Genomic DNA, 24,939 nt, shown 5'->3' on the forward strand with positions numbered 1-24,939 from the left:
AAAGGGAACATCCACGCAGCTGTAAAGTTTCGCTGGCCACTGCTGTTTGCTGTCGTCCACGCACACACCGCAACGGCTGACACTGGTGGTGTCAGCCGTCCCACATTTCGTGGCCCAGTTCGGAGAAGGAACAGTAACAGTAGAGAGGCTGGAAGTCTTCTATAGTAATAATATTTCAATCATGCTGGAGGCACGCTTCAAATGTTTCAAGGCCACGGTCGTGGGGGCTGTATACTGGATGCGTAGCCCTTCCCAGAACTTGGAGTGATGAGAAATTTGTGATAAACACGAATTTTGTTGTATGTTCGAAAAGCGTTGCAGGGCCCCTTTGAAGTGACCATTTGTTGACCGATCGCCCAAAACAATTTTTTTCTGCCTTCCTCCCCCCTGGTGAGTCTCCCGATTTCAGAAGTCCCTAGGTTGGCAGTTATGTGGTCGTGCTTCAGTTGCCTAAGTGGGGCCTCTCCTGCCTTCTTAAGTTGTATCTGACAAGGAAATTGCTAATGTAGAAAAACGGAAAAAAGAACCAGTAGTATTGAGTAGGAAATCAGTTTCTGAGAGTGACCCTAACATTTTATTTCAGGATAAACTTCCATCCGAGCTGCTTCTTTGCCTTAGGATCTCCTATTGCAATGTTTCTGGTAGTACGTGGCAACGAGACCCTTGGTGAGGACTTCAGGTTGCCAACTTGTCCAGCTTTCTTCAACATCTTTCATCCGGTAATGCACCAGCTTTTTTGTAATCATTTCTGGCTGCATTTTATTGCTAGGACATAGTGTTCAGGAGTAGTATGCAGCAGAAATCCCCTTCAGACAATGTATGTGTCTTTGCTGCAAGTAAAGATAGCACATAAAGAGCAAAAGTACTGATTAAAAAAATATTGATGTTTAAAATGTGTTACATATATCTTGGTGGACTTCTAATTAGGCCTTTTCTGAAATTTTCAATACTATTTGCAATGTGTTTTAGTGAAGAGAGCTGGAATATGCGTATGTGGGTGCCTGCTCTCACTGCCAGCAAGTTCTCATGTGCGGTACGTTCACTTGCATTGTTTCCAACACTCTTTTGCATCAGGCCTACGTCTCAGGAGGTTCAACAGGTGTTTATCTAGTGGTCTGAAGATGAAATACTTAGTTGTATTTTCATATCTCACCTTCTTGCAGAAAACATTCGCGCATAGAGTCCCCATTTTGTAAAAGTTACAAAAATCGCAGAAAAAATATAAATTCTTCATCAATTCTGCTGCATTATGCTCTTAGTGATTTGAAGGGACAATAAATTTGGTAAAAGTAAGTTTTGAATGGCCAGAATTGGTGCATGAAGGGGATATAGGAAATGGGATGCTTGCAAATCACTTTTTTAATCAAACTTCACTACATCTCTAGTTGTGAGACAAGTGCGTTCAGATAAGGACGTTCAAAGTTGGATACCATTTTTTTTAAGAATGAATTCCTTATATAAAGTAGCAAAATCATTCCTTGTATTGGAGATGAGCCTATTTTTTCAGCTCATGCTTTCATTTCATCATGCAAAAATTATAAAATAAAAATATGGCCTATGCACAATGCTCCCGAAATTGAAAAAGTGTAAAATAGTATGAAACCTTTTTATACCTTAATTACTCACCTTTATTAAGGTAAGTAAATTCAATACTTGCACAAGCCTACAACAATGACAAAAAACTCACAAGTGCGGCTTTCAAACTAGAGCATATAAAATGGACCTTTTCTTGGTAATGATTAATACGCTTCGTACCTACAGATTGTCTGGCTTTCTTTCTGTGCACACTTTGCTAGCCTTCTGAACAAACAGAAAAGAGCATTAGGCCCTTTCGTATACTATTATTTTACCAGTTTTACCGGTTACTGCACAGAAAGTCTTATTTTTCGCAAGAGAGCGGCCTGTTGTTGACTTCGCATTGTACCATCGATCGCTTTCCGGAGCGCCGCGGCATGATTAGCTAAAGTCGCTCATTTCTTCCTGTTGAACGCGGAAGGTTGAAAATTGCTGACATATTGCATGAATTCAAGCAGAACTTTTTTTCTAGCTACTTGGTGCATGTTGGGCTAGTTGGTGCACGAATTGGGCTAGTTGGTGCATGGATCTCTGTCTTATAAAATGCATATTCTGAAAATTTTTAATGTTACATATTTATGAAGGTACATTGATGTTTTTGTATGTGTCCTGCAGTTTTAGGACAACATTTTTGCGTAAATAATTTTTTTCGCATCATATTTAATAAGTATCTTTATTGGTACTAATACTGGTGGAAAGAGAATTCCTTCCTCTATCAATTGGTACTGTACACTTTACTATGCTGTGGGTTCTGCTAATGGCAAAAATATATATATTAAACCACTCACAAAGTATTTGTTTTTTCCATAGACAGGAAAGTGTTAATTTTGCAGTGTGTGTGCAAAATCTGCAAGCTTTGAAGCCTAACGTTTGTGTATGACTTTAAATCATAGTGAACAGCAACCCATATTAAGGCCTACTTTCTTTCTTTTTCATATGTGCTGGGACCACTGCAGTTTGACCCTGTGGTAAGTTTTTCGGTGCTTGTTTGTTTGTTTTTGAGAGAGAGAGAGAGAGAGAGAGAATGAGTGAGTACAGGCTTCCATCAAGCCCTGATTAGTGATCTCTTATCCTGGCAGGCATACCGCATGGAAACCTTGATTGACCCCAACTTTACAGCGTGTCCTGTTTTGATTCCCCACCACAAAGGTCGCAAGCGAATGCACCTTGGTGAGTCCTGAATGGTTCTACATTACATTTTCATTGTTTTTGTGGGCAGCATATGCGGAACTTGTCATCGTGACTGTTTTGGTATTTTACGGCTCATTTAACATATTGTCTGGGGACTCAGCTTGGTTGCCAACATTTACGTACTATACATTTTTTTAACATCATTTAGATTCATAGTACCAATGTTCATTTTTTAAAGGACACTGAAGAGCAACAATGAATTGGTTTATAGTGGTAATATCAGTTCAAAGCCCTATGTCTTGATTCGTTTAAGAGGAAATGGTTAAGTACAGAAGAAAATGAAGGTCAAGCTTTTATATTTTTACACCAAAACCTGACTGAGCCCTGGTATGTCTATGAATATCATAAACTTCGAGTATCTTTAGTATTTTGTCTATTTTGGTTCAGAAAAATATTTTTTGTGTAGACGCTGATGAAATCTTGTGAAGTCAGTGAGAACTGGGATGCTATTCCGGGCACTGTCAAATTGTGCCATATTGTCAAATTTCATAATGGCACATTTTTAAGCCAACCTGAGAGGTTGTAGCAGCCTTCAGGCCAATTAGAGTTGACATGATGGCGAATTTGACATGGCGGAATTCAACAATGTCCAGAATAGCATGCCTGGTGCGGGAATATTGAAGACGCATCACCACCTGTCTTCCATTTTCGCATATTTTTTTCTAGCCTTCCAAGGCTCCTCTCAAAATGAAAATGACTATTTTTGCTATTTCGGAAATCTAATATACTGTTGCAACTAAAATTAACGTCCCTCCTTAGTGTTTCTGATACGCAAACAAACCTATGTGACTAGTCCTGCTCAAATCACAGCACTTCAGTGGTGCAGTGTGCCAAATTATTGGTGAAGGGTAGTATTGTCCAAAGTGTACAAATTGTGTATGAAAAATTGAACTTTCCTGTTAAATAATCACCTGTGCAAGCAGACCATTGAGACCTGTTGGAAGAGCTATGCACCATATCAGAGTTGGTATTTACAAAGACATACCGAGGCATCAGCTCCCCAAAGGGTCTCTGTGATGTTCACAGAGACAAAGGAAAGTTGGGATTGTTGGTACGAATTACAGGCTCCTAGACACATCAGTAGAAATAAAGGATGTTGGGAGGAGACAGAGAGGACTGTTTATTTGTCTCGTCCGATGTTGCTTTTGCACTAATCAGATATGACTCAGGTCTGCCATTCCAAGCGGATGTGCCATTGCTAAATTAAGTAATGTGTAGACACACATTTGCTATACATATGTATCTTTCTTTACTGCAGTATAAATGGCTAACTGCCAGATTAGCATTTGTGAGCTGAATTATATTTTCTGACAACAAGTTCTTCATCTTGCTGACAGTTGTTGATACAGTGCAGCAGGCAAAGATGGAGAATGGATAAGTACAACAGATTGTGAAAGTATGAGCGGTTTGATGGCAGGAGTGAAGAAGAAAGAAGTTTGACTGCACATGCACGAGTCAATGCTTTCATGAACAACTTTCCAATAAACAACAGTTGTAAATCAGCATCTGTCCTGTCATATCTTCACTCTTGCCATCAAACCGTTCATACTTTTACAACACCGACACAGCAGACAACTATCTTGCATTACAAGAGGTCATATGCTAATTTCCAAATAACATTTATTTTAGATACCCCTGCACTCTGTCATCCCAAGCACACAATTCCATCAGTCATAGTCAAAGCATGCATCTAAAAATATGCCACCAGAAAGCCCACCTCGTTGTCACGTGTCAACACTGAAATGGCAAGTGCGCAAATGGGGCATTCATAGCAAAAGCTGGCATATAAGAGTATGCTATCAGAAATCCCACCTCGTTGTCACATGCGTCAACTCTGAAATGGCAAGTGCACAAATTGGGCATTCATAGCAAAAGCTGGCATATAAGAGTATGCTATCAGAAAGCCAACCTCGTCGCCACGTGATGCTGAAGAGTGGCTATTAATGCATCGAGCTCCATCCTTCTTTATGAAGCATGCTTCCACAATGTTTAAAATGTCTTTCTTTGCTTAAAAATTGTCTTGCCGTACACAGTCATGCAGACACACTTCATACTATACTGAGGGACTACTTATCTTGGCATTGAAGTGAAGGCTAGTGGAGCAAAAATTCTGCACATTTCCGTTAATATTCAATGTGGTGACCGTATTCCACGGCTTATTTTGGTTTCAATTTTGCTTTTGCTTCCACTCTGTGAACGAAATTATAGTAACATATTATAACATGCAAAATGTGAGTTGGAGGGGTGTGTTCTGGTAAAATGATAATTTCAATAATTTCAATCTCACCTTCCACCACCTAGGGGATGCAAGAAGTCCTTGCAGAACTTCAATCTCGATGTAGGCAACAGTTTGCTTACTCATGCCAGTTGGGATTATTGACGCATCACTTGTCAATAATCCCAATCAACTGCGTTGTACTCTTGCGTACTCAATACATACCACCTGCTTGGCCACTTTTGAAAGCCCCTTCGCGTACTGAACTTCGAGCCAAACATTCCTGGTGAATGGAACTGTATATTTGTGACACCAGATAGTTTAGTATACATGGAGGACACCATATTTACTGCGAGAAGCTGGTGTGCAGAAAACATGATGCAGTCCAAGAAGTGAGGTAAGAGGCAAGAATGACCACAAAATGCACAATAGTAATATTTGAATAAAGCTTCTCTAAGTCAAGCAACATTTATTTGAGCTTGGGAAATATGAAAATAATTAATAAGGCTGAACTATTTTGTGGCACGTAGGACGACACCACCTTTTGCTTCTATAGCTTTCACAGTGCAGCCAGAAGCAGGAGCTAGGTAGCCAGGTGAGGCCACCATATTCAGAAATGAAAGGGAACTTAGAAGTGTACTTCGTATAAAAGATGGAGATAAGTGCATTAGCATTGTCACTGGAGACAAATGCATTGGCATCTTTGGAATTATGTGACAAGAAGGTGGCTTTTCTACAAAGTGCTTTTACATGCATGTAGTATTTGCGATTAATGTTTTATCTGTTTGCGTGACACGATGGAGTGTATAAAGTGGTGTGAGCATTCTAAAGAAATGTTAATGGAAAGCTCACGCTTGTTCTGTCGCATTGGTTTCTTCTGCAAATCTTGTGTCTGTCTTTTGCATTGGATTAACACTGTCAATTTTTGTTATGCCACAGACAGTATATTCTGTTAAAATGAGGTGCCGTCCACAAAAGCTGCAGTTGTCACTCTGCAATCTCTAGCACCAAGTTTAAATACTCTTACATTGTTAGGTATGTTGCCGATTTACCAAAATTTAGGACTTTTTGTAGAAATGGTAGAGACCTGCCGTAACTACTATGTTTAATGGTTAGCTTGAGAAGGTGTTGGCTAAATCATAGCAATACTGCTTGTAGCTTCATTGTATTGAATTAGGGCTGTTGGAATGAAGAATAAAAAAAAACTAGGAACAGGACATACGCTGTAAGAATGACAGACTGGGCTTGTTGGTTCAGCATATTTTGAAGTGTAAGGCGCAACGGCGGCAACGGACAAAAGGGAGAGTCATACACACGCATGGAGTGCCACTTCCAACAATGTTTATTCAGGAAGGACCACAGTATATATACACCACGTGCTGTTACAGATCATCAGTGCACAGTTGCATTTACGTAAAACAACTCCTTTGGTGATAATGAAATTGAAGCCATGCTAACCCATTTATCGCCTGCTTCTTGATTATCTTGGCCTCAATGATTAACCTCACCCATTTATGGTGGCTTCTGGTGACAACAGAGCAGACGCGAAAATCCGGACTACATTGACAATCTCGGCAATGCCTGGAAGAATCATTGCAGGTACTGCAGATATTGTACTAGCACTTTGTTCTGTATTTTGAACGTAAAGTATAATTGTAAACCTCCTCGGGCATAATTCTGAACAGTAGTGCAAAGAAGCACACGGACGGCGACAGATCAAGACGGACCACAGCGCATAGGCGTGTCATGACTTCGCAGAGTGCAGCCCGAGGAGTTCAAAAGGACAGACTGATGGGCTAGTTGGTACAGTCAACTGCCGATTTTCCGGACGCCCGATTTTCCGGACATGCTCGAAAATTCGGACGCTTTCGCGGCACCGTCACCAGTCCCATAGACTTCAATGTATTAGAACGTCCGAAATTTTGGGACGCTGAAGCTATTCCGCGTCCGATTTTTCGGACTTTCTGCCCAAATTGCAGGTCCGAAAGGCATTATTTAAAGCCCCCACCTCTGCCGCGTCTATTATCTCGTAGGTTCGAACCAGCGCTTTCGCGAGTCGATCTGTTAGAGACAGTACCAGAGTCCGAAAGTCAGCTTTGCCGCAATGCCCAAGCGTTATGGAGTGAAGCAGACCAGAAATTCAAAGGGGCCGCTATCGCGGCGACGTGCGGCGATGTTACGGATAAGCAGCGAAAATGCACGGAGGCGTGATGGCGGCAGCTGGCAAACACGCCAGTCCGGCTTAATCGCTGACAACCCTAACGATAAGCATCTTCAGTTAACTGCTCCGTAGTGCACGTGGCCTAGCGCAGTTGCATGCGTACTGCACGCATTTAATAGGCGAGAACCCAAATGCGCCGCGCCGCCATTCCTGCTGCGTCGTGCGCCGCACAGACGCGTTGTCTTCGCGGACGAAACCAGCTCGCCATTGCCGCGCCCGTGTGCGGTCAGGAGCTAAGTGCGCATCACGAGTCGAGTCGAAAAAACTTTATTGCGAGGGAATTCAGGACCGCCCAGGCCCCCTGGGTCCCCGCGCGACCCCACCACACTCAAACGTTCATGTCTAATAAGTCCATGACGTTGGCAGCCCGGCGGGCGGCGATCTTCTGCCTTGCCGGGTCCGTGGAGCGTAGCGAGGTCTCCCAGTCCTCCCAGGTCTTGAGTGGCACCGACCCGCCGGGAGGAGGAGAAGACGGACAGGCCAGGAGAATGTGGGTTAGGTTTGCCCTCGGTGCATTGCACAGAGGGCAGGAAGGTGGGGTGGGTCGGTAGTGGGAGAGGAGGGAGGGGGTAGGTAAAGTCCGCGTTTGCAGACGGCGCCATAGGTGCTGTTCCCTGGTAGTAAGGGAAGTGTGGGGGGGTGGGTATATTTGCCTTTCAGCACGAGCATTTGCAGTGAGCTCAGCAAAGGTACACGCACGCTCCTTCGAGAAACCCTCCATGAGATCCACCTGTGCCCGGTTTCTCGACCCTCGGGCTAAAGAATTGGCGGCCTCATTGCCAGGGTTTCCCGAATGCGCGGGCACCCAGATGAGCTCAGCGCTGCGGGAGGAAGGGGGTTCTGGGTCAGCATGTGGAATGTGGTAGGGTGAACTCTGCCCCTAGCATAATTTAACAATGCAGTTTTTGAATCACTGAGGATGTAGGTCGCATTGGAACTGCCGAGCGCTAGCGCAATAGCGATCTCTTCTGCTTCTTCTGGTTTTGTTCCATGAGGTAATTCTTTTATTAATGGAGGGGTGTTCGGTGTGTAGGCCACCGCTGTGGCTCCGTGCCACGGTGTAAGATATATACTCTTTAGGTGTGGACACTCCTCGGCTTGCATGCAGAGCGCGTTCGACCAGATAAAGTAACAACGGCGCGCGTCTGTTGGTCCGGTGACCGCAGCGGGTATCTAGCGGCGGGAAGACGCAACTTAAAGAGAGAAAATGCTTTCTGCACCGTTGCTATAGCAACCGACGCAGTCGGCGGCAACGCCGGCGTCCGCTGCATGTCTTGTTTTTCGCTCGTGAAAAACGCGGTATGCGTTTCTAACTTGAGTTGCTGGCGTGCCGTAGCCGCGTTCGCTGACTAGGATATTCAGATTTCCCGCGAAGCGCCAGTTGCTACGGGAACGCGTTTTTGTGTTGAAGTTGCATCTTCCCGCCGGTAGGTATCCGCTGCCGTCAGCGGTCCGACGGGCTCTCGGCGTTGTTACTTTATCTGGTCGATCGCGTCTGGCGAGTGTCCTCACCTAAAGAGTATATATCTTACACCGTGCTCCGTGCTGATCGTATGCAGCATCCACCCAGATAGCATCCCGTTCCCCGCCGTACGCTTTATGGAGAGTTTCTGCTCTGGCTTTCCGTCGCTCGCGGTTTCGGTCGGGGTGCATGTTACGGGGGAGCGGTCGAACACAGAATGTTTCGCGAATTTCCTTGGGTAGGGACTTCAGGGAATCATGATTGGCGGGGATGCGAATTTGGAGCTTTGAAAGTATATGTCTTCCAGTAGGGGGCGCATCACGAACCCTTTCATGATAAATGCGTGCGTACGATACAGCAACAGTAAAGTGACGGCGTCAGCTTAGTTGGCGATGTGCTGCACACAACTAGAAACGGTCGGCTTGACACGGCAGCAAATGCTGCGTATCGGCGGCGATTCGGCGATGTGTGTGCGCATCGTTTACATGCGCACACAGCCGTAATCTATCACATAGCCGTAATCTATTCCGCGCTTGCTGTTATCAGCGGCGCTCATCACGAGATGCAAAAGTGGCGGTTGGCACGTACGTAGTTAAGCGGGGTTCGCGGCAGGTACCGAATGTATTTGCGAGAGCCTGGGCGCGCACCAAAATGCCTGATCATTGTACTGGGAGGCATTAAAGCTATTTCGGACGTGGCTGGGGCGATTTGACCGCTTCAGCTAAATAAAAAAGCATGAATTTGATTTTTCGGACTGCCCGATTTTTCGGACGATTTTGCGGTCTCTAGGGAGTCCGAAAAATCGGCAGTTGACTGTAGTGCATAATTCTGAACGGTAGAGCAAAGAAGCACACGGATGGCGACAGATCAAGACGGGACAGCGCTGTGTCCATTGCCACCTTGTGCTTTCCCGACATGCATTGTGTAGAGTTAATATTATATTTGTCTACCAGTATAGATGTTTTTACTAGAGCTGTGCGAATAGCAAAATTTTGGGTGCGAAGCGAATTCGAATAATGAAGATTGAGTGCGAATCGAATCGAGTAATTTCGAATAATTTGCGAATATTTCTCAAACATTTTTCGAATAATTCGAAGTGAAATTACAAAAAAAGTTGCAGAGAATCCCTAAGTATGTTCTTGTGAGATAACAACATGAAAGTGTTTCTTTTTGCTAGGTTGATGAAGCGCTGGTGGGTTCATATTTCATAGTTGTCTTTCTTATCAAGAGTGAGGCAATGTAGAGGCCGAATTGTATTTATGTACATGATTTGGTGCAACCAAAGTGTTGCCGACAACACTACACGTGACAGGCAGAGATGCCATTTCCTCAGCCTCTCCTCCTCTTTCAACATCCGTAGAAGCCCAACTGATGTGGCGGACAAGGGTGTGCTCCCTTCAAATCCAGAGTTCCAAATCTGCCTCGTAGACGTCGATATATAAGAACATCTGAAATTTTGGATGCTAAAAAGCTTCGGCGTCCGATTTTTCGGGCTTCCTGCCCAAATTTCAGGTCCAAAACAGCATTAATTGAGCCCCCAACTCTGCCACATCTTTCATCTCCATATTGGAACCAGCGTTTTCTTGAGTTAATACATTTGCGACTGTAGCGGAGCTTGAAAGGCAGCTTTGCCGCAATACAGGGGTGTGATGAGGTGAAGCATATTCAAAATCTAGGGACCACTTTCAAACGGACGTTGACTGTCTCTTGGCTAAGTTCGACCGTAACGGACCTTGAAAGGCAGCTTTGCCGCAATACCGCGGTGTGAGGAGGTGAAGCATACTGAAAATCTAGGGACCACTTCCAATCGGACTTTGTCTCTTGGATAAGTTCGACCGTAACGGAGCTTGAAAGGCAGCTTTGCCGCAATACGAGAGTGTAATGAGGTGAAGCATATTGAAAATCTGAAGGGGTCACTTTCAGTTGGACGTTGACAGCATTTGTCTTTGGGAAGTTCGAATAGTTCGAATAGTAAAATTTCAGTGCGAATCGAATCGAATAGCAAACACAATTCGAAAAATATTCGAAATTTCGAATATTCGCACACCCCTAGTTTTTACCTAAGATATATGGGCGCCACCACCTTGGGCTTTTAAACTAACATTCTCTTATTTTTGTATATCGCGACGTGAATTTTATTGTCATGAAACGTCGAATGCACCAAAGCAACCATTTTCATGCGTATATGTCCACCATAGCACTGTTGTTCAATTGTTAAAGATAGAAAACGGCAAGGTTAACAGCCCAACATGGCGGCACCGAAACCCATCCCTAAAATAGTCTATAAAGCCTGAAGTATTCACAGCGTTTCACATCATTTTTGTGGAAATAAAGTTCTGAGCTGATGTGAATTAGACGAATGGAACTGAAAGACATGAGACAAAGGGGAGACAGACAAGGATGTCGATGTCCCCTTTGTCCTGTGTTTTTTAGTTCCATTGGTGGAATTTGCATTAGCTGTGAACTGCCTAGTACTTCTTCTTTGCGTATCTCTTTGTAGGACATATTTTGTATAGCTGTCTTTTCTTTGGTATTAAGCATTATTTTATTACGTCTGTGTTGTATTGCATCTGGTGCATTGCACAAACATCCTCTTCCAGAGCTTAAAGAGAGTCTTAGTCGAATGGGTTCGGACTTGAAGCAACGGTTCATGGATTCAATCCGATATACGTGGAACTCGCTCAACGAATTTGCACGTGCTCATCGCTCCTCTCCGGCACAAATGGAGGAAGAAGTGAATCGTGTGCTACAGAGGAAATAAGCCGTCAGACTGATGCAGCTGAGGTTGAGAGCACAGGCAAGCATTTCCCTGTTTTCGTAGCCCTTTGCCTTTCGAAACAGCGATTGGCTTACAACAGTGACAATGTAATGTTGTTTTCTGCATGTGAGCAACTTATCTTCAAGGTCCGGATATTTTCCAGTTTTCAGCCTGTAGAAATTTTTGCTGGTCGATATGCAGCTGGAGGTCACCCTTTTTGTACCATTCACGGGTACTGGTTTCAGGCATGCAAAAAAGGCATGACGCAGCTATCTTGCAGCCACCTTCAGTGTAAAAAATAAATTTCCTTTGACATAAGCTTTCTTAATAAAAGGGGTACATCACCCTTTGCACTCCATTTGGAACAGATATGGCACACACATATCGTAGTTGAGCATGAAATGAAGCTGTCCGAACTTGCAACATAATGTGCTCTGTCGTCATTTCTTGGTGATGGTACAGCGCGAACATGATTTTGGTTTCGTACTCGATTGTAATGCGCAAGCAGCTTTTAGACTTACGTTATCAGAAAGAAGGTGCACGTTAGGTTCGAGTAAATAGGGCAACTTAGCTGTAGCCTGTGAGATCTAAAGTGCTCTAGGAATAAAGGACACAGTACGCAGTAGTGCAAACAAAGAAAAGTGCATTTATTGCACCTTCTGTGCAGTAATAGACGCTTTTCATAATTGTAAAGCTAGCTTTCCTGTGATACAGTTAGTCCAACTAATGGCAGCTAGTCACTTCTGCAAACAGCATGTTCAAGTGCAGTTTGCTTGCTCTGTGATGCGGAAAATGTATACTCAGCTCTTTATATAAACACACATTATAGACAAGCCCCAGCACATGCAACATGCAACTAAAACCTCGTCTCCACTTGAAGAACGACGGGAGCTGCCATTAGTTGGGTGTATATACAGTGCAGGGAAGCGCCCTTGTGGATTACGAAAAGGGTTTATCCAGCTAGCCCAATTACACAATGAGGTAGCATGTTGATGGGACATGTTGCAAAATTGAGGGCCTCCTTTACCGGTCTTTGGGTCAGAGCAGTATATCCATTAGTTCATTATATCTGTTCTTTCCACAAAGGTTTATATTTGTTGTTTCCACATCCATAGAGATATTATGCCACTGTACACGAAGAAAGCAGCAAGTTCTGAATATGTCCTGTCACCATCATTGCTTATAGAACATTTCAATCCACTAAATGCCACTTAACACATCTTATTAAAAAATAATTGTAGATGTTAACTTTGCTGTTAGCACCTCATTTTCATTCCTTGATGTGCTTTAAGTGCAAGTACGTGTAGAGTAAATTGAACCACCAGCAAGTGACATCAAGGAATAGTTACACTAAGTGAAAATGTTGTTGCTAGCATCGTTTCATTTTGAACTTCTGTCAGTATGAGAGAAAGTAACAGATTGACATATTTGTTTCTCTTGCGCAGTGACTGTGTCCGATTTGCAAGGTATAGAAGACATTGGTGTTGGTCAGCTAAATGGTGGAAGACGCATTGATTACGTCCTTCAAGAAAAGCCCATAGAGAGCTTCAATGAGTACCTGTTTGCCTTGGCTAGCCATGCCTGCTACTGGCAAGTATTAATCTGCTTGCTTCCTGTCTTGGCCACTTTGTGCAAGCTGCAAAAAGTTTAAACATTGTGGCACAATACTTCAGGTGATCATGATATTGAAATGTGCTTGCACAGATACAACAAAGAGCTATACCATTGCATTCCCCATTCTGTAAACAAATGCAATCCACAGTCAGAATTGTGGCAGAGGTGCAGGCTATTGATACCCCGACATCTTGCAGCACATCTATCTGACATTATAGTGGCACCACTGGTTTGTTACGGAAACATTTATGCATGCTGTTCATTGTTGTTCTTAAAGGGCCAGTAAACAGGCCCCAACATTTTTTTACCCCTCCCAAACAAGCTCGCTCACTCGTTCAGAAGGCCACGCGACCACATTTTGCGAATGTCATAGAGCTGCGCGCCTTGCAGACGCCACGTATTCAAAAACAATTCCAACGTCCCTCTCCTTTGCCTGACCACTCCTCTTCTCCCGCGAAGTGCATAATGTTGCCTATGGGCAACGTTATGTAGCACTGAGCTCATTGATTGGTCCTCTGCACTATAAAACTGCGCCTTGGCCCTTTTGGTGATGCAGTTCTGGCCGCGCAGTTGTCGCAGGCTGTTGCGTGTTTGTTTGCCTCGTCAGTGCTGTTGTGTAGCAGGCATCTGTCACACAGACTCAGCTGATGTGGGGATGCCAGCGTCCATGAAGTCACGCGGTGCTGGAGCGACGAAGAAAACGTACACTCAGTTTCAACGATTCGTCACCAACTTACGTAATGCGTTTATTTACAAGAGACCTTCGTAGTGCCCCTAGCGTGTGCAGCCACTATACATCACTGCGCAGTACTATGCCGCCTGGCATCCACTCATGTCAAATGAAACTAGCCAAAACACAACACAAGTGCCTCGCACCGCACTTCCTCACTGTGCTGTCTGTGAGCAGCTGCCATGACAAATGTTTGCTACTACCAACACGTGAAGGAACTCCTCCTCGGTCGTTGGCTGCGTGCCTATGACGTAATCGCTGACGTCGAGTTACATTGCTGATGCGGGCGTAGTCACGACAGGTTACGCCTACTCCTTTGAGCGACGGAGAAGGGTGGCGAGGGCAAGCAAGAAACCGAAATCAGCCGAAAATGATTGTTCTATCCCCTGTAACTTTCTTATTAATGCACTAATTCACAAAATTCCAGCGGCAGCACGTTCACATCACACAAGTGCACAGTCATCTCTTTATCACAAATTTTGGACCGCGGGGTTGTTTACTGGCCCTTTAAGCATATCATAGGCTTTGTATTGTGTATGATAATAGGTTTGGAGTGAAATTATCTTTAAAAAATGTGCCACGTAGTGTTCCATTTCATGCTCTACACTCTGGCAGTACTCCATTATACTTTGTTTTAAAAAGGATGGAAGTGCTCCTCATCAAGGCCCAGCTGTTGTAGCATGCACCACAGCGTAAGTCGACGTACAAAGTAATATGGATTCAGTATTTCTAGGTAGGCTTCCAATAATGGGCTTTGAATCCATTCAGCGATTTCAGTGCACCTGGTCAGAATAAAGAAGTTACATGTATCTTCAGTGCATTGACCTGTATGAAAGTCCATCCTGCTGATGACTAAGATCATGCGGAAGCTGCTGCTTTATTTCACTTGAGCGCTAGCTCTGCTCTCTCTATTTTACATAGCCTGTTCATGGTGATTCGCACTTGGCATGCTCCAAAGGTCATGGGAAGTGTCTGCTGAGGTGCAGACAAATACATACCTGCCAAGTCTCCCGGATTACCTGGGAGACTCCCGGATTTTGAACGTTTCTCCCGGTTGTACGGGTCATAGAGAAATCTCCCGGAAATCCAGTTTTGCCCCGCGCGTCCAGTGCATTGCGCGCCCGTGCATCACGGTGACTCGAGGTGGGACGTTTCGCGTACAGATGTGCCACACGCAATTTAAAAATTGATTCTAAATGTGTTATAGGTTATATCAGCCGTTAATATTTCGTAGATGATGCGTTTGTGTACACAAAAATCTATCCCACAAGTTATCTCACCTTCAAAATTTTGTGTCACTACTGCTTTAAGTGGAGAGCCCAGCACTTAAAAGGGTAGCCGTTACCGATGTCTGTCGAGATAGCGTGTTCGCCAGCGCTCGCGACCGTCCCCGTCTCAACGGCGCCCCTTATGGCCCCTTGCCCGACGAAATAACTGGTAAGCAAGCGACGACAGGCCTCGCGCGCGGAGCGATGTTATCGCATGTGCCCTTCGCGCGACGGTGACGGCCGGGTCGTTTCATCTATGCTTCAACCGCGTTCGTCCCTAGCGCTAGCGCGCATTTACTCGCACGTGAAACAGACGATGCGTAAGCGATGTTATCGGTTTGGACTCTGTACATATCAGCGGCGACCGCAAAATCCCGCTGACAGTGTCCATATAATTGCTATCGCAGTACCCCCCCCCCCCCCCGTTGAGTAGATCTCCCGGATTCCGTTTCTCCAAACTTGGCAGGTATGCAAATACATCTGAATGCATGAGAGTTATAATGCCATGGAATAATGCAAGCAATTGGCAAGGCCGGAAAAAGTCTGAATTCCTTGATTTTATGATTTTGACTAGCAAGTTGGAGTAACAAGGTTTTAATATGTTTTTGCTGTGAGATTTCATGTGCTCTCTAGTAATTAGTACTGTACGCATTTGTAAATGCAGTCTCCATAGATTAAAAAAATTTTTTAAAGGGGCCCTGCAACACTTTTCCAAGTGATCGTCTAATGACTTATTCAAAGAGCTTATTGCCTCACGAATCGACTGCCGCAAAAATTTTTAGAATCCGTCGAGTACGAGCGGAGTTGCAGGGATTTGCCGCATGCTTTAAGCGCTCTCTCTTTTCGTACCAGCGAGCGTGGTGACAGCGGTATTCACACGAGGTAGAAATCCGCAGGGGACATCAGCTGACGGGGACAGTTCCCCTCAAAAGTTCCCCACTCACACGGACGAAGCGAACGGAGAGGGAGACCAGACTACTCTGGTGGCTTGTACAAGGCTACTGAGACGTGCGCTGCTGCCTTTCGCAGAATGTGTGTAAAAAAAATAATGACGCTGAGTATTTCACATGCTTTTGTTGTCGCAAGGCCGGACTGAAAAAAGTGCCATTCTTCGCGAAGTCATTGACATCTTCGCTAAGTTTGGCCATCGTGGTTGCCATGGCTGCGGCCAACAAACCCGCAAAGAGATTGCAAAACAGTTGCTGCAGTAGGAGCGACTGCGCCAAACACCTGCCTGAAAATTCGTTTTCTTTTTCCACCATAGGGGATCGTTTGTCCTGTTGAGGAAAAGGTCCCTATCTCCTCCGAGGAGGCGCGGCGGGGTCGTGCCCACTCACTAATCCGTGACATCCCTGTCATGTGATCCGCAATCTTGCCATGTCCCTCGCGGATTTCTCCCTCGTGTGAATACCCCTGAAAGCTACGTAGGGAGGAGGATGACAAGGGAGCAAGAAAATGTGTCCCTTCGTCAGTGCGTGTGACGACCTCATTCTTTTCATTTTTTCTTCTAACGCGCGGCTTACTTTCAGTGTGATCGCGAACACGCACGCGGGCACGTGGCAGCATCTTGCGGCGGCTACGGTAACTGTGCAGCTCGTCATGCTGAAATCAGCTAATGGCCGTGGATTTGGGTATATGCATACCTGCCAACCTGGCGACATAGAAATTAGTAAAACTTTCATGCGGCGGGGGGGGGGGGGGTGTAGCCAACCCACTTTTTATTGCGATAGCAATTATATGGACAGTCTCGTTGGGTTTTTGGCGTCGCCGTCATGTCCTTCCGGTATGAAGTCCAAATTGATAAGATCCCCCCCGCGCATTGTATGTTCTACCGCGGGGTAAAAGCGCGCGAGCGGGGGCGACGAACGCGGCCGAAGCAGAGTTCAAACGAGCCGGCCCATTTCCGTCGATCGGAGGGTGCATGCGGTAACATCACCCCGCTCGGGAGGCCTGCCGTCGAAGCAGACAGGAAACGCGCCGCCCTTCTTTAATGAGCCTTAAAAGACGCGGGGGGGGGGGGGTGTCGCGCGAGGAGCAACTTTGAACTTTGAATCTAAGGGCGCGGTCGCGATCGCTGGCGCGCGCTATCTCGAAAGCTATCACAGCGGGCGGCTCGTAAACCGTTCTACGTGCTGCGCTCACAACGCGAAGTGACTATGCGGAGAGCATCGCTCCCTGGAGCGGCCGTATTCTCTTACAACAGCGTTTTGTAGTTACGCGAGATCGGATACAAAACAGCTGCCAGCCTCACTTCGTGTAACACTACAATTTGTTGCTATCGCATTCATTGCGTCGCCCTTGCGGTGAAACTGACTTTTTTTGTTTTCAAGTTCGGAGGGTTTTGCCTTTGGCGACAAGCTTAATCATGTTTTTGCAATCATAAGTAAAATCGGTCAGAGAGTAATCAGCAACAACTCAATTGGGCAACAATTTATTTTTGCAGTGACTTTGCTGTTGCGGACTTTGCCCGCTTCAGAAAGTTCTCCGTGTAGCTTTGCTCAAAGCAAGTTCCACTCTGGTGCCCTTTCACCATCAGCAGGCTCTCGAGAGTTTCTTCACAGACAAGATGAGCGAAACTCCGTTCGAGTTTTGTTGACAGTGCTGAATATTCTCTCGCATTCCGCATTACTGTGGGGAATGAAGAGAATGCCCAGCATAACCAATAAAATTCTGTGGAACCTGAGCGATCCGTCAACACTTCGAACAGCTCCCGAACGTGCCCACTGCACGTCGCACCTGGGCTTAAACACAGCAGCCCTACTGCGTCGGACGCGGCAGCCGGTCATGCGAAAAGCGACACGAACAATGTAGTCCTCACCGCCGACCCGCGAACAAAGCCCACTGCCACATGTTTGCGCTTTGCGTACGCGCCAAGGCGGTATGGATTCGTAGCCACCCCCCGAGAAGACGACAGAAGTCGCTAAATGTTGAAGCAGCTGCTGCTGATGATGATAACACAGCGCCGTTTTCGGGGCCTCCGCGACTAGCTACGGCAATGCGCAGTAGCTGATCACGAAGGCCACGCTGTTTTAATGGACTTTTAATTTTTTTTATCGGAAATGATATGGTTTCCGTAAAATTTCAGCTGACATTCGTAAAATCGTAAGCGAGGTCGAAATTCGTACATTTTACGGAAAATTCGGAAGAGTTGGCAGGTATGGTATATGGCATCATTTGTAGAGAGAAGAGGGAACGATTTCTAGCCGAATTTGAGAATTAACTGTGAATTCCAGGCCCAGTGCTGCACTATGATGTTTGGCTCGCGTGTTCTGAGGAGCCTCGACTACCGATCGACAGTGTTTTCTGACCATGCTGAAAAAGTGTCGCAGGGTCCCTCTAATGCTCATGATTACGTTTTATTCTAGAGTCATAGGAAGGATGAAGTATTTGTGGTAGGTACAGTACTCACGGATTGAAACGCGAAAATTTAAGGATAAATAATGCACGTACTACTTTCATTTGTGCCTCTTCAGTTTCAGTCATATCGGCATAATTCAACTCGAATGCTTAGATCGGAGCCAACGTTATCTTTAGAGCCCATATTCCTAGTGATAATACGTAGTTATCTTGAGAAATCGCACTTACCAGACGTTATACACAAAATTTTGATGTCGCACACCAACCTGTGAGTACTGTGCACATATAGCGTATGATTGCTTGTATTTGCATAAATTGTTAGATTGCGTGTTTTTGTCTTTCCCACAGGGAATCTGAGGACACAGTGCTGCTAATATTGAAAGAACTCTACGCCTTGCAAGGATTTGCGCCACAGCTGGCAACTGGTCGCTCTGCTTCTCAACCCAAGATGCACTTGTACAACCCAGCTGCACCACTGGGTAACACCAGTGTAGCTGTGCCACCACCTCCTATGAGTTTGCCGTCACCACCAAACAATACTGTTTCCCCCAGTGGTGTACCACCCTTACCTCCTGACGGACTGAGCCCCCCACCCCCATTGCAGGGATTTGTGCGCGTGTCTCCTCTCACTCGAAAGTAGGTGCTGTCCCACTTCCCTGGCAATACCCGAGCAGAGACGTTCTGTTGCACTGCAAGTAGGCCCAGCCAGCAGTACTCCTCCAGTCTTTCGTTGATGGCTTTGTGCTCCCTTGTGAAGTGCCTGTGCTGTCAGATGCTTCCTGTAGTTTGTTTTAATGGGCAGTGCAATGAACCTGCACTTTGGTAAATTTGGAAATAGCTGCACCCTTAGAACAATGAATCATTAGCACGGGTCACAGACTGCGTTACATGCTTGACTTGGCACTTGAGCCAGAAGAGGCAGAGAAGGTGGCATTCATGTGCAGCATACTAGCTGAAAGCTGCAATCCTTTTTTTTTTCTTTTTTGCATAAAGTGCTAAAGGTTGTAGTGTGTGCAGCTTGATCAATGAACCCTGGCATCAAAAGTTTTATGGCCAGGATTGAACTGGCTTCCTGAGGAATTGACCAATGAACTGAAACTGCAGACCTTTTTTTCTTTTGTGAATTGGAGCCATTGAAGTTTTCTTTTTACAGTGCAATAAAATTTGCACTTTTTCATACATAACGCCTTTTCAACTTTTTTTATTAGGTGGGAAAGTTTGCACTAGATGCACTAAAGTCAGTATATCTTGTGCAGTTGATCAAAACTGAGGCAGCCGTAGTTTTTATGATAGGTCCAAATTGTAAATATTTTTCTGGCATGTCTTTTTTTTTTTTCTGACCATTGAATAATGCAGAACCTAGTTATAAGCTACAAATATGTTGATTTCGTCCAACCCGAGTGACCATATTCCACTGCCTGCATAGAATAATATGGCTTCCTACTAGGGAATAGTGTTTGTGAGGCCACAAGCAAGTATAAAATATTTTAATCATTTTACCTGCACTTGTTGTCAGTGAAGTATGCCATCACAGGAAAATATTTAGGATGTGCAGCATCAACTGATTTGAAGCTGGAAAGGAGCAGATGCGAGAGCTATGAAAGTACCAGGGGGGAAAAAAAAAAAAGTGTGACTGCTCAATATGAAGTGGACGAAGAAGCGAGCCATGAAAGAGAGGTGTCATAATTGTTCTTTGATGAATAGTGTTAAGTGGTCCTTCCCCTGCAGTTTCATTTTATTGCACAACATCCAAGCCAAAGGACTGCTTTGCCTTTGAACATTGTCCTACTGGCATGGTGAATTGAGGTGCATTAGTCTAGCACACTTGACTGCTCTTATTCTGTTGTGCTATGCGTATGTGCTTGCGCAAAATGTACACTCGCAGTGCCACAATGAAAGGGAACACCAGACTCCCATTTCAAGTGGTAATATTTTTCTTATGTCTACTCAAATAAGGTTCCAAGAGTTGTGTGCATGGCAGATAGGAGTGAGCAATTTTCCGGCTTGTACGGTTTTATTAAAAAGGATTGCTGTTTAAACACATTACTCTATGGTTGCTTTCATATGGGCGCTGAGTGAACATATGACAGTTTTTGCGTGTTGCACTTGCCATTATGCAAGGAATCCTTCCTTCTAGCCCCATCTACGCTTCGTATGCATTTCTTAGAGTGACCCTTCGTTTTGGAATGAAGATAACTGTTGTGCAACCTTGTGCCTAGCAGAATAGCCAAGCCTGAAATTGAGGTTGGCTTCACCTTTTAGAGGGTGTAAACCACAGTGACATCTTAATGAGGTAGCTGATTAAGTAAATAAATGGCTTCTGAAAGTGATCACATACAGTGGCAAGCGAGGTCTACAAACAGGATACATTCACTTTTTACTTTTGTATAGGCTGCACCAGCATTCAAGGAAGTTGTGGCTCTTACATAAAAATACGTATTATCTGGAAACCATTAATGCAGTGAACACTCAATTTTCACAGAATCGTCCAGGATGTTTAGATTAAGTTCATTATATGCTGGCTTTGACATTTTCAACTCAAACCAGAAATACTTGTATGGAGCTGTGCATATTCAAGATCCATTGTCTGAATGGCATTTATAAAAATTGCTCTTAGTGGGCAGTGCTGTAGGCCATATGAAAGGTATTTTCACACTTAGTTCCGTGTACATAATGTGGATGTGTTCAATGTACTTTAAAAGGGTTTTTAACATGCTACAATGAGTCCCCTCCTGCTCTAAGCAAGCTTGCCATGTCTAAGAAGAATTTGTTGAAAGTGCCTTGTGGCAAAAAGTGTGCAGGTGCACAAATAAATTGCAATTTGAACAGTGTGCACGTTTATTTGGCAGTTTTTCATAATACAATTCTGGAATGTCTCCAAATATCATGAAAAATCCAGCGTAAATAACTCTGCAAATATGATGCACAATCTAAGGTAAATAAGGCACTTCATGGCTTCAAGGATGCTTGTAGCTATTCTAGAACATTCACAATATTCGCAGCAAACATTAGGAACTGCTTCAACAACAAGTTAACATAAAGGTGTGATGAGCTGTCGTCAGCTGAACATATTCCAGACTTTGCACTCAGCACATTGACAGTAGTAGTCGGTACTGTATTCTAGAAGACTACAATCACTAGTGGTCTTGACATGTACACAAGGCACTTGCATAGAGTGTCCTTGCATGTTGATCTGAAATCAAACAAAGATGATCAAGGTTAAGATACAGTACACAAGTTGATGTGATATTTAAATGCACTCTCAGCTAAGAGTGACGGAAGACTTGGTAAAGTAAAGAAGTCATTGCAGTGGGATTACTCAAAGAGATGGAACAAAGGATGCCTCACTTTGCACGATTTAAACAGAGAGAAGTGTCTTAATCAGGGAAAAGGCTTTTAACTGAACAAACAAGTCCCCGTGCCCTCTAGCTGAGCTTCCCTCATTTGCCCAACTGAAGACAGTGTGTATGTAGGCCACAAAATATAATAAAGGTTTTGGGAATTCTGTAGCCATTCTACTAATGAAAGTGTGTGTATCCATTTTTCGGGTGAGCACGTGAACACGTAGCTTGGCTCAGCGAAGAGTCAGTTTGGCCTCGCATCAAATCAAATCTGCGCAGGTGCAGTGGCACTTAAGAGGCATGGCTCTTTGCTGCACTAGTTCTGGTGGAGCAAACTTTAATAGCATGAGCATACAGTCATGTCTATCATGCCTGCCTACGCATGGGGAGGTGGATTCTCTGCCCTCAGGCAAATGATCTGCACTGACAGCAGGAAAACCTTTCAACTTTCATGGAGAAAGACTGCTTCTTTCGTAACTGCTGGCAATGTCAATAAAAGGCAGACAATTTTTACCGAACATTAATGTTTACTGGCATCAATGCACTTAGTTGGGCCACAGAATGGTGAAATCGCCTGTTTTTTATGCACCGTACATAAGCACACGGCTGACTTTCTGACCATAACAATATTGTAATGAAAGTGAAGTTCAGAGCAATGCAAGCTTGGTGTGCTCAAACAATGTAGCACACAAAACAAGGCCATGCCTCTAAGGCAAACCTGCACTGCACCTGTGCCGGTTTGCATGGCCACACTGTCTCCATGTTCAACACTTCATTGTCAAAAAGCGACTGTGATGCCGGCATTTCAAGAGACGCATCGTCGTTTATATTCCAGTGGCGACAAAAGTGAACAGTACTGAAATACTATGCTCTTGGCATAAGGCATAAGTACCACAGGAAACTGATACACATGCACTAGCACACCTCATAATGCAGATAGCTGTCTAGTTTTTCCATCTGAGAAAACACTAATTAATGTTAAAACTGATAGTTGTACGCTGGGTCCTGTGAAATTCAAGCTAGAGTCACTGCAGGAACACTATTTTAGTAAAACTTGTTGTTGGGCTAGTTGGTGCATGTTACAAGAAAATTCGACGACGCAAACCACCGAGAAGAAAAGGCGAAAGGAAAGAGGAACACTACTATTCAGGACATACCGCAAGCAAAGCGCAAATAACTTTACCTGCAGTATTTTGTACTAACAAGGGCGATTTTTCACTGTTCTCATGTACTAGTAAGGAGTTTCCTCTAACCATGGATGGACCGAGTACGAGCCCTCCGCGAAAAATTCAGTTAAGCACAGATGTGGGAACAGGATTTTTTGGAGCAACGCTAACAAGCTGCAAGTGTAGTTTTTATTTACGAATATTTAACTTTACGTTGCACCTATATACTCCAGAGTGAGTGGCGAAGCCGTGAGCAACACTATTCATAGCCTCGTTCAAACCACTTGCCTTGTTTTCCACCACACTGTTGTTCGCCTTCAGGCTGTAGACTTGTTACTTCCCCAGTACTCTTCCATTATGATCACCGTACTGTTGCTTAGCGATGGACCAACCAAGGGGTACATTTGGGACATGTATGTGCACAGCCAACTAAACAGACGTAAAAAAAAAAAAAGAAAATGCGCTTTAGCAGAACTGCACCTGTTTCCATACCCTACAGAAGTCACATGACAAGCCTCATATTGATACAGGAGCGTAAGAAATAAAAAACTTACAAGAGGTAGCAACATATTGACGTCGTAACGATCATTGCCTGAATGAGGCTGTAAGTCAAATTTGACAGCTCTATAAGTTATTGAAACGACTTCGCGGCGCAAAGCGGCGCGCAATGTCCCGTCAGTGACCAACTCACCTGCGATGCGAGCCTTTCCGAATGAACCATGGCACTATGGCACCGACGACCACCCAGAAAACACTTACTATAGAAACTGCAGCTACGTCTGCTCCCATTTTAAACGCAGGTTAAAACGCTAGCGGTGTGTCGAATACCGTCGTTAAGCTTCGTAGATTTCGTTCGTGGTGTACGTACGCTAACTAGAGATTGCTATGGGTGTCATTCCGTCGACGCTCATCGCTCGGTCCGGAAACATCGGCCCCTGCAGCCGGAAGTAGGCACTCCGGCAGCACCACCGTACGGAAATTGTCGCTCTCTCGAAAAAGTTTAGTCCCGGGCAATGTGATCCCGGGGTGCCCGGGGACTGCCGTTGGGTTCTTGCATTATTTTGTACCCTCTCCGTTTTTTTTCTGTTCGCCGACCGCACTAAAGGAGAATACAAAGAAACGCAAGGGCTAGCTTGGACCGCTTGGGGGCCCCGACTAATTTTGGGCATCCGCGATTTTCAGGGAATTTTATAGTGAGGGAATACTAAGATTGATGTTAGTACAGGAGGTACAGGGCACTTTAATATTACTATCAAACAAGCCGTCTCATCAATGACTCACGGCTAGCCATCCGAATGCAGCGAACTGCTTTCGGTACTTTCGGCTCACGGGTGGAACTCTCGAGTCTGTTCCGGAATGCTGTTGTGGACAACGTTCTGCATATCATTTCAATCGCTGAAAAGCTGCACCAGCATAGGCGTGCGCATGGTTTCACCCCCCCCCCCCTACTGTTACTGTTACTGCAGCTTCTGCTCGGTGCAGCTATTTTGCTGAGGGAGGCTTCAATGTAATATAATTACTGTTTTGTACATGTCCGTGTTGTTTTCTGCCATTTGATATGTCATGATACACTTCACGTGTAGATGTTCGACACTGCCATCTGTCCGACGCATGCGCAGTTGCGCGAGAACCCAACGCAATGGTTTGCGTATGCTATTCTAAAACTTCCGTCACTTAACGGGAGCAAGCGGTTAGCGTACGACGCATGCGCAGTTGCGCGAAAAGCCAACGCAAAGCTTTGCGTACGCTATTCTAAAACAAAAACCTGCATCGCCGTAACGCTGCACGTTAAACAAATGACGGGACGACTGCAGTAAAGGTATGGGGCAGACTTTGCGCCCCATTTCGTTAATGAAGGGGGGAGGGCCTCCCAATCTCCATGTCCGGGCCGCCCTCCCGTACATCTCACACGCACAGGCATAGGATAAGTTAGCGGAAAGTACAATGTCGTGGTAGTTTTTCAATGGCACTATGTTATAATTTCAGATTTCGTGGGACCCCAAAATTCCATTCTCAATTTTATGGACTTTCTGATTTAATG

General features: G+C 44.8%; 1 protein-coding gene and 1 long non-coding RNA gene across 2 annotated transcripts in view; one reads left to right on the forward strand and one right to left on the reverse strand.

Annotated features, from left to right (window-relative positions):
- The window catches only part of LOC119379260 (phospholipase DDHD2-like), a 46,345-nt gene extending 25,123 nt beyond the window's left edge, over positions 1-21,222 (forward strand). Inside the window, 7 exon segments of the mRNA XM_037648511.2 lie at positions 584-719; positions 2,532-2,543; positions 2,655-2,745; positions 11,265-11,411; positions 11,414-11,461; positions 12,868-13,012; positions 18,740-21,222. Coding sequence (XP_037504439.1) covers positions 584-719; positions 2,532-2,543; positions 2,655-2,745; positions 11,265-11,411; positions 11,414-11,461; positions 12,868-13,012; positions 18,740-19,031 — 871 coding nt within the window. The 3' untranslated portion in view covers positions 19,032-21,222.
- A 1,983-nt stretch (positions 21,223-23,205) lies between these two features.
- On the reverse strand, positions 23,206-23,842 carry LOC125756889 (uncharacterized). The gene is made up of 3 exons (XR_007414844.1): positions 23,590-23,842; positions 23,453-23,500; positions 23,206-23,327 (listed from the first exon to the last, which is right to left on the reverse strand). It is a non-coding gene; the product is annotated as an uncharacterized LOC125756889 (long non-coding RNA).
- Positions 23,843-24,939: the final 1,097 nt, after the last annotated feature.

The sequence above is a fragment of the Rhipicephalus sanguineus genome, chromosome 1 (genome assembly GCF_013339695.2).
Source record: "Rhipicephalus sanguineus isolate Rsan-2018 chromosome 1, BIME_Rsan_1.4, whole genome shotgun sequence".
In the NCBI taxonomy this organism is placed as follows: Eukaryota; Metazoa; Arthropoda; class Arachnida; order Ixodida; family Ixodidae; genus Rhipicephalus; species Rhipicephalus sanguineus.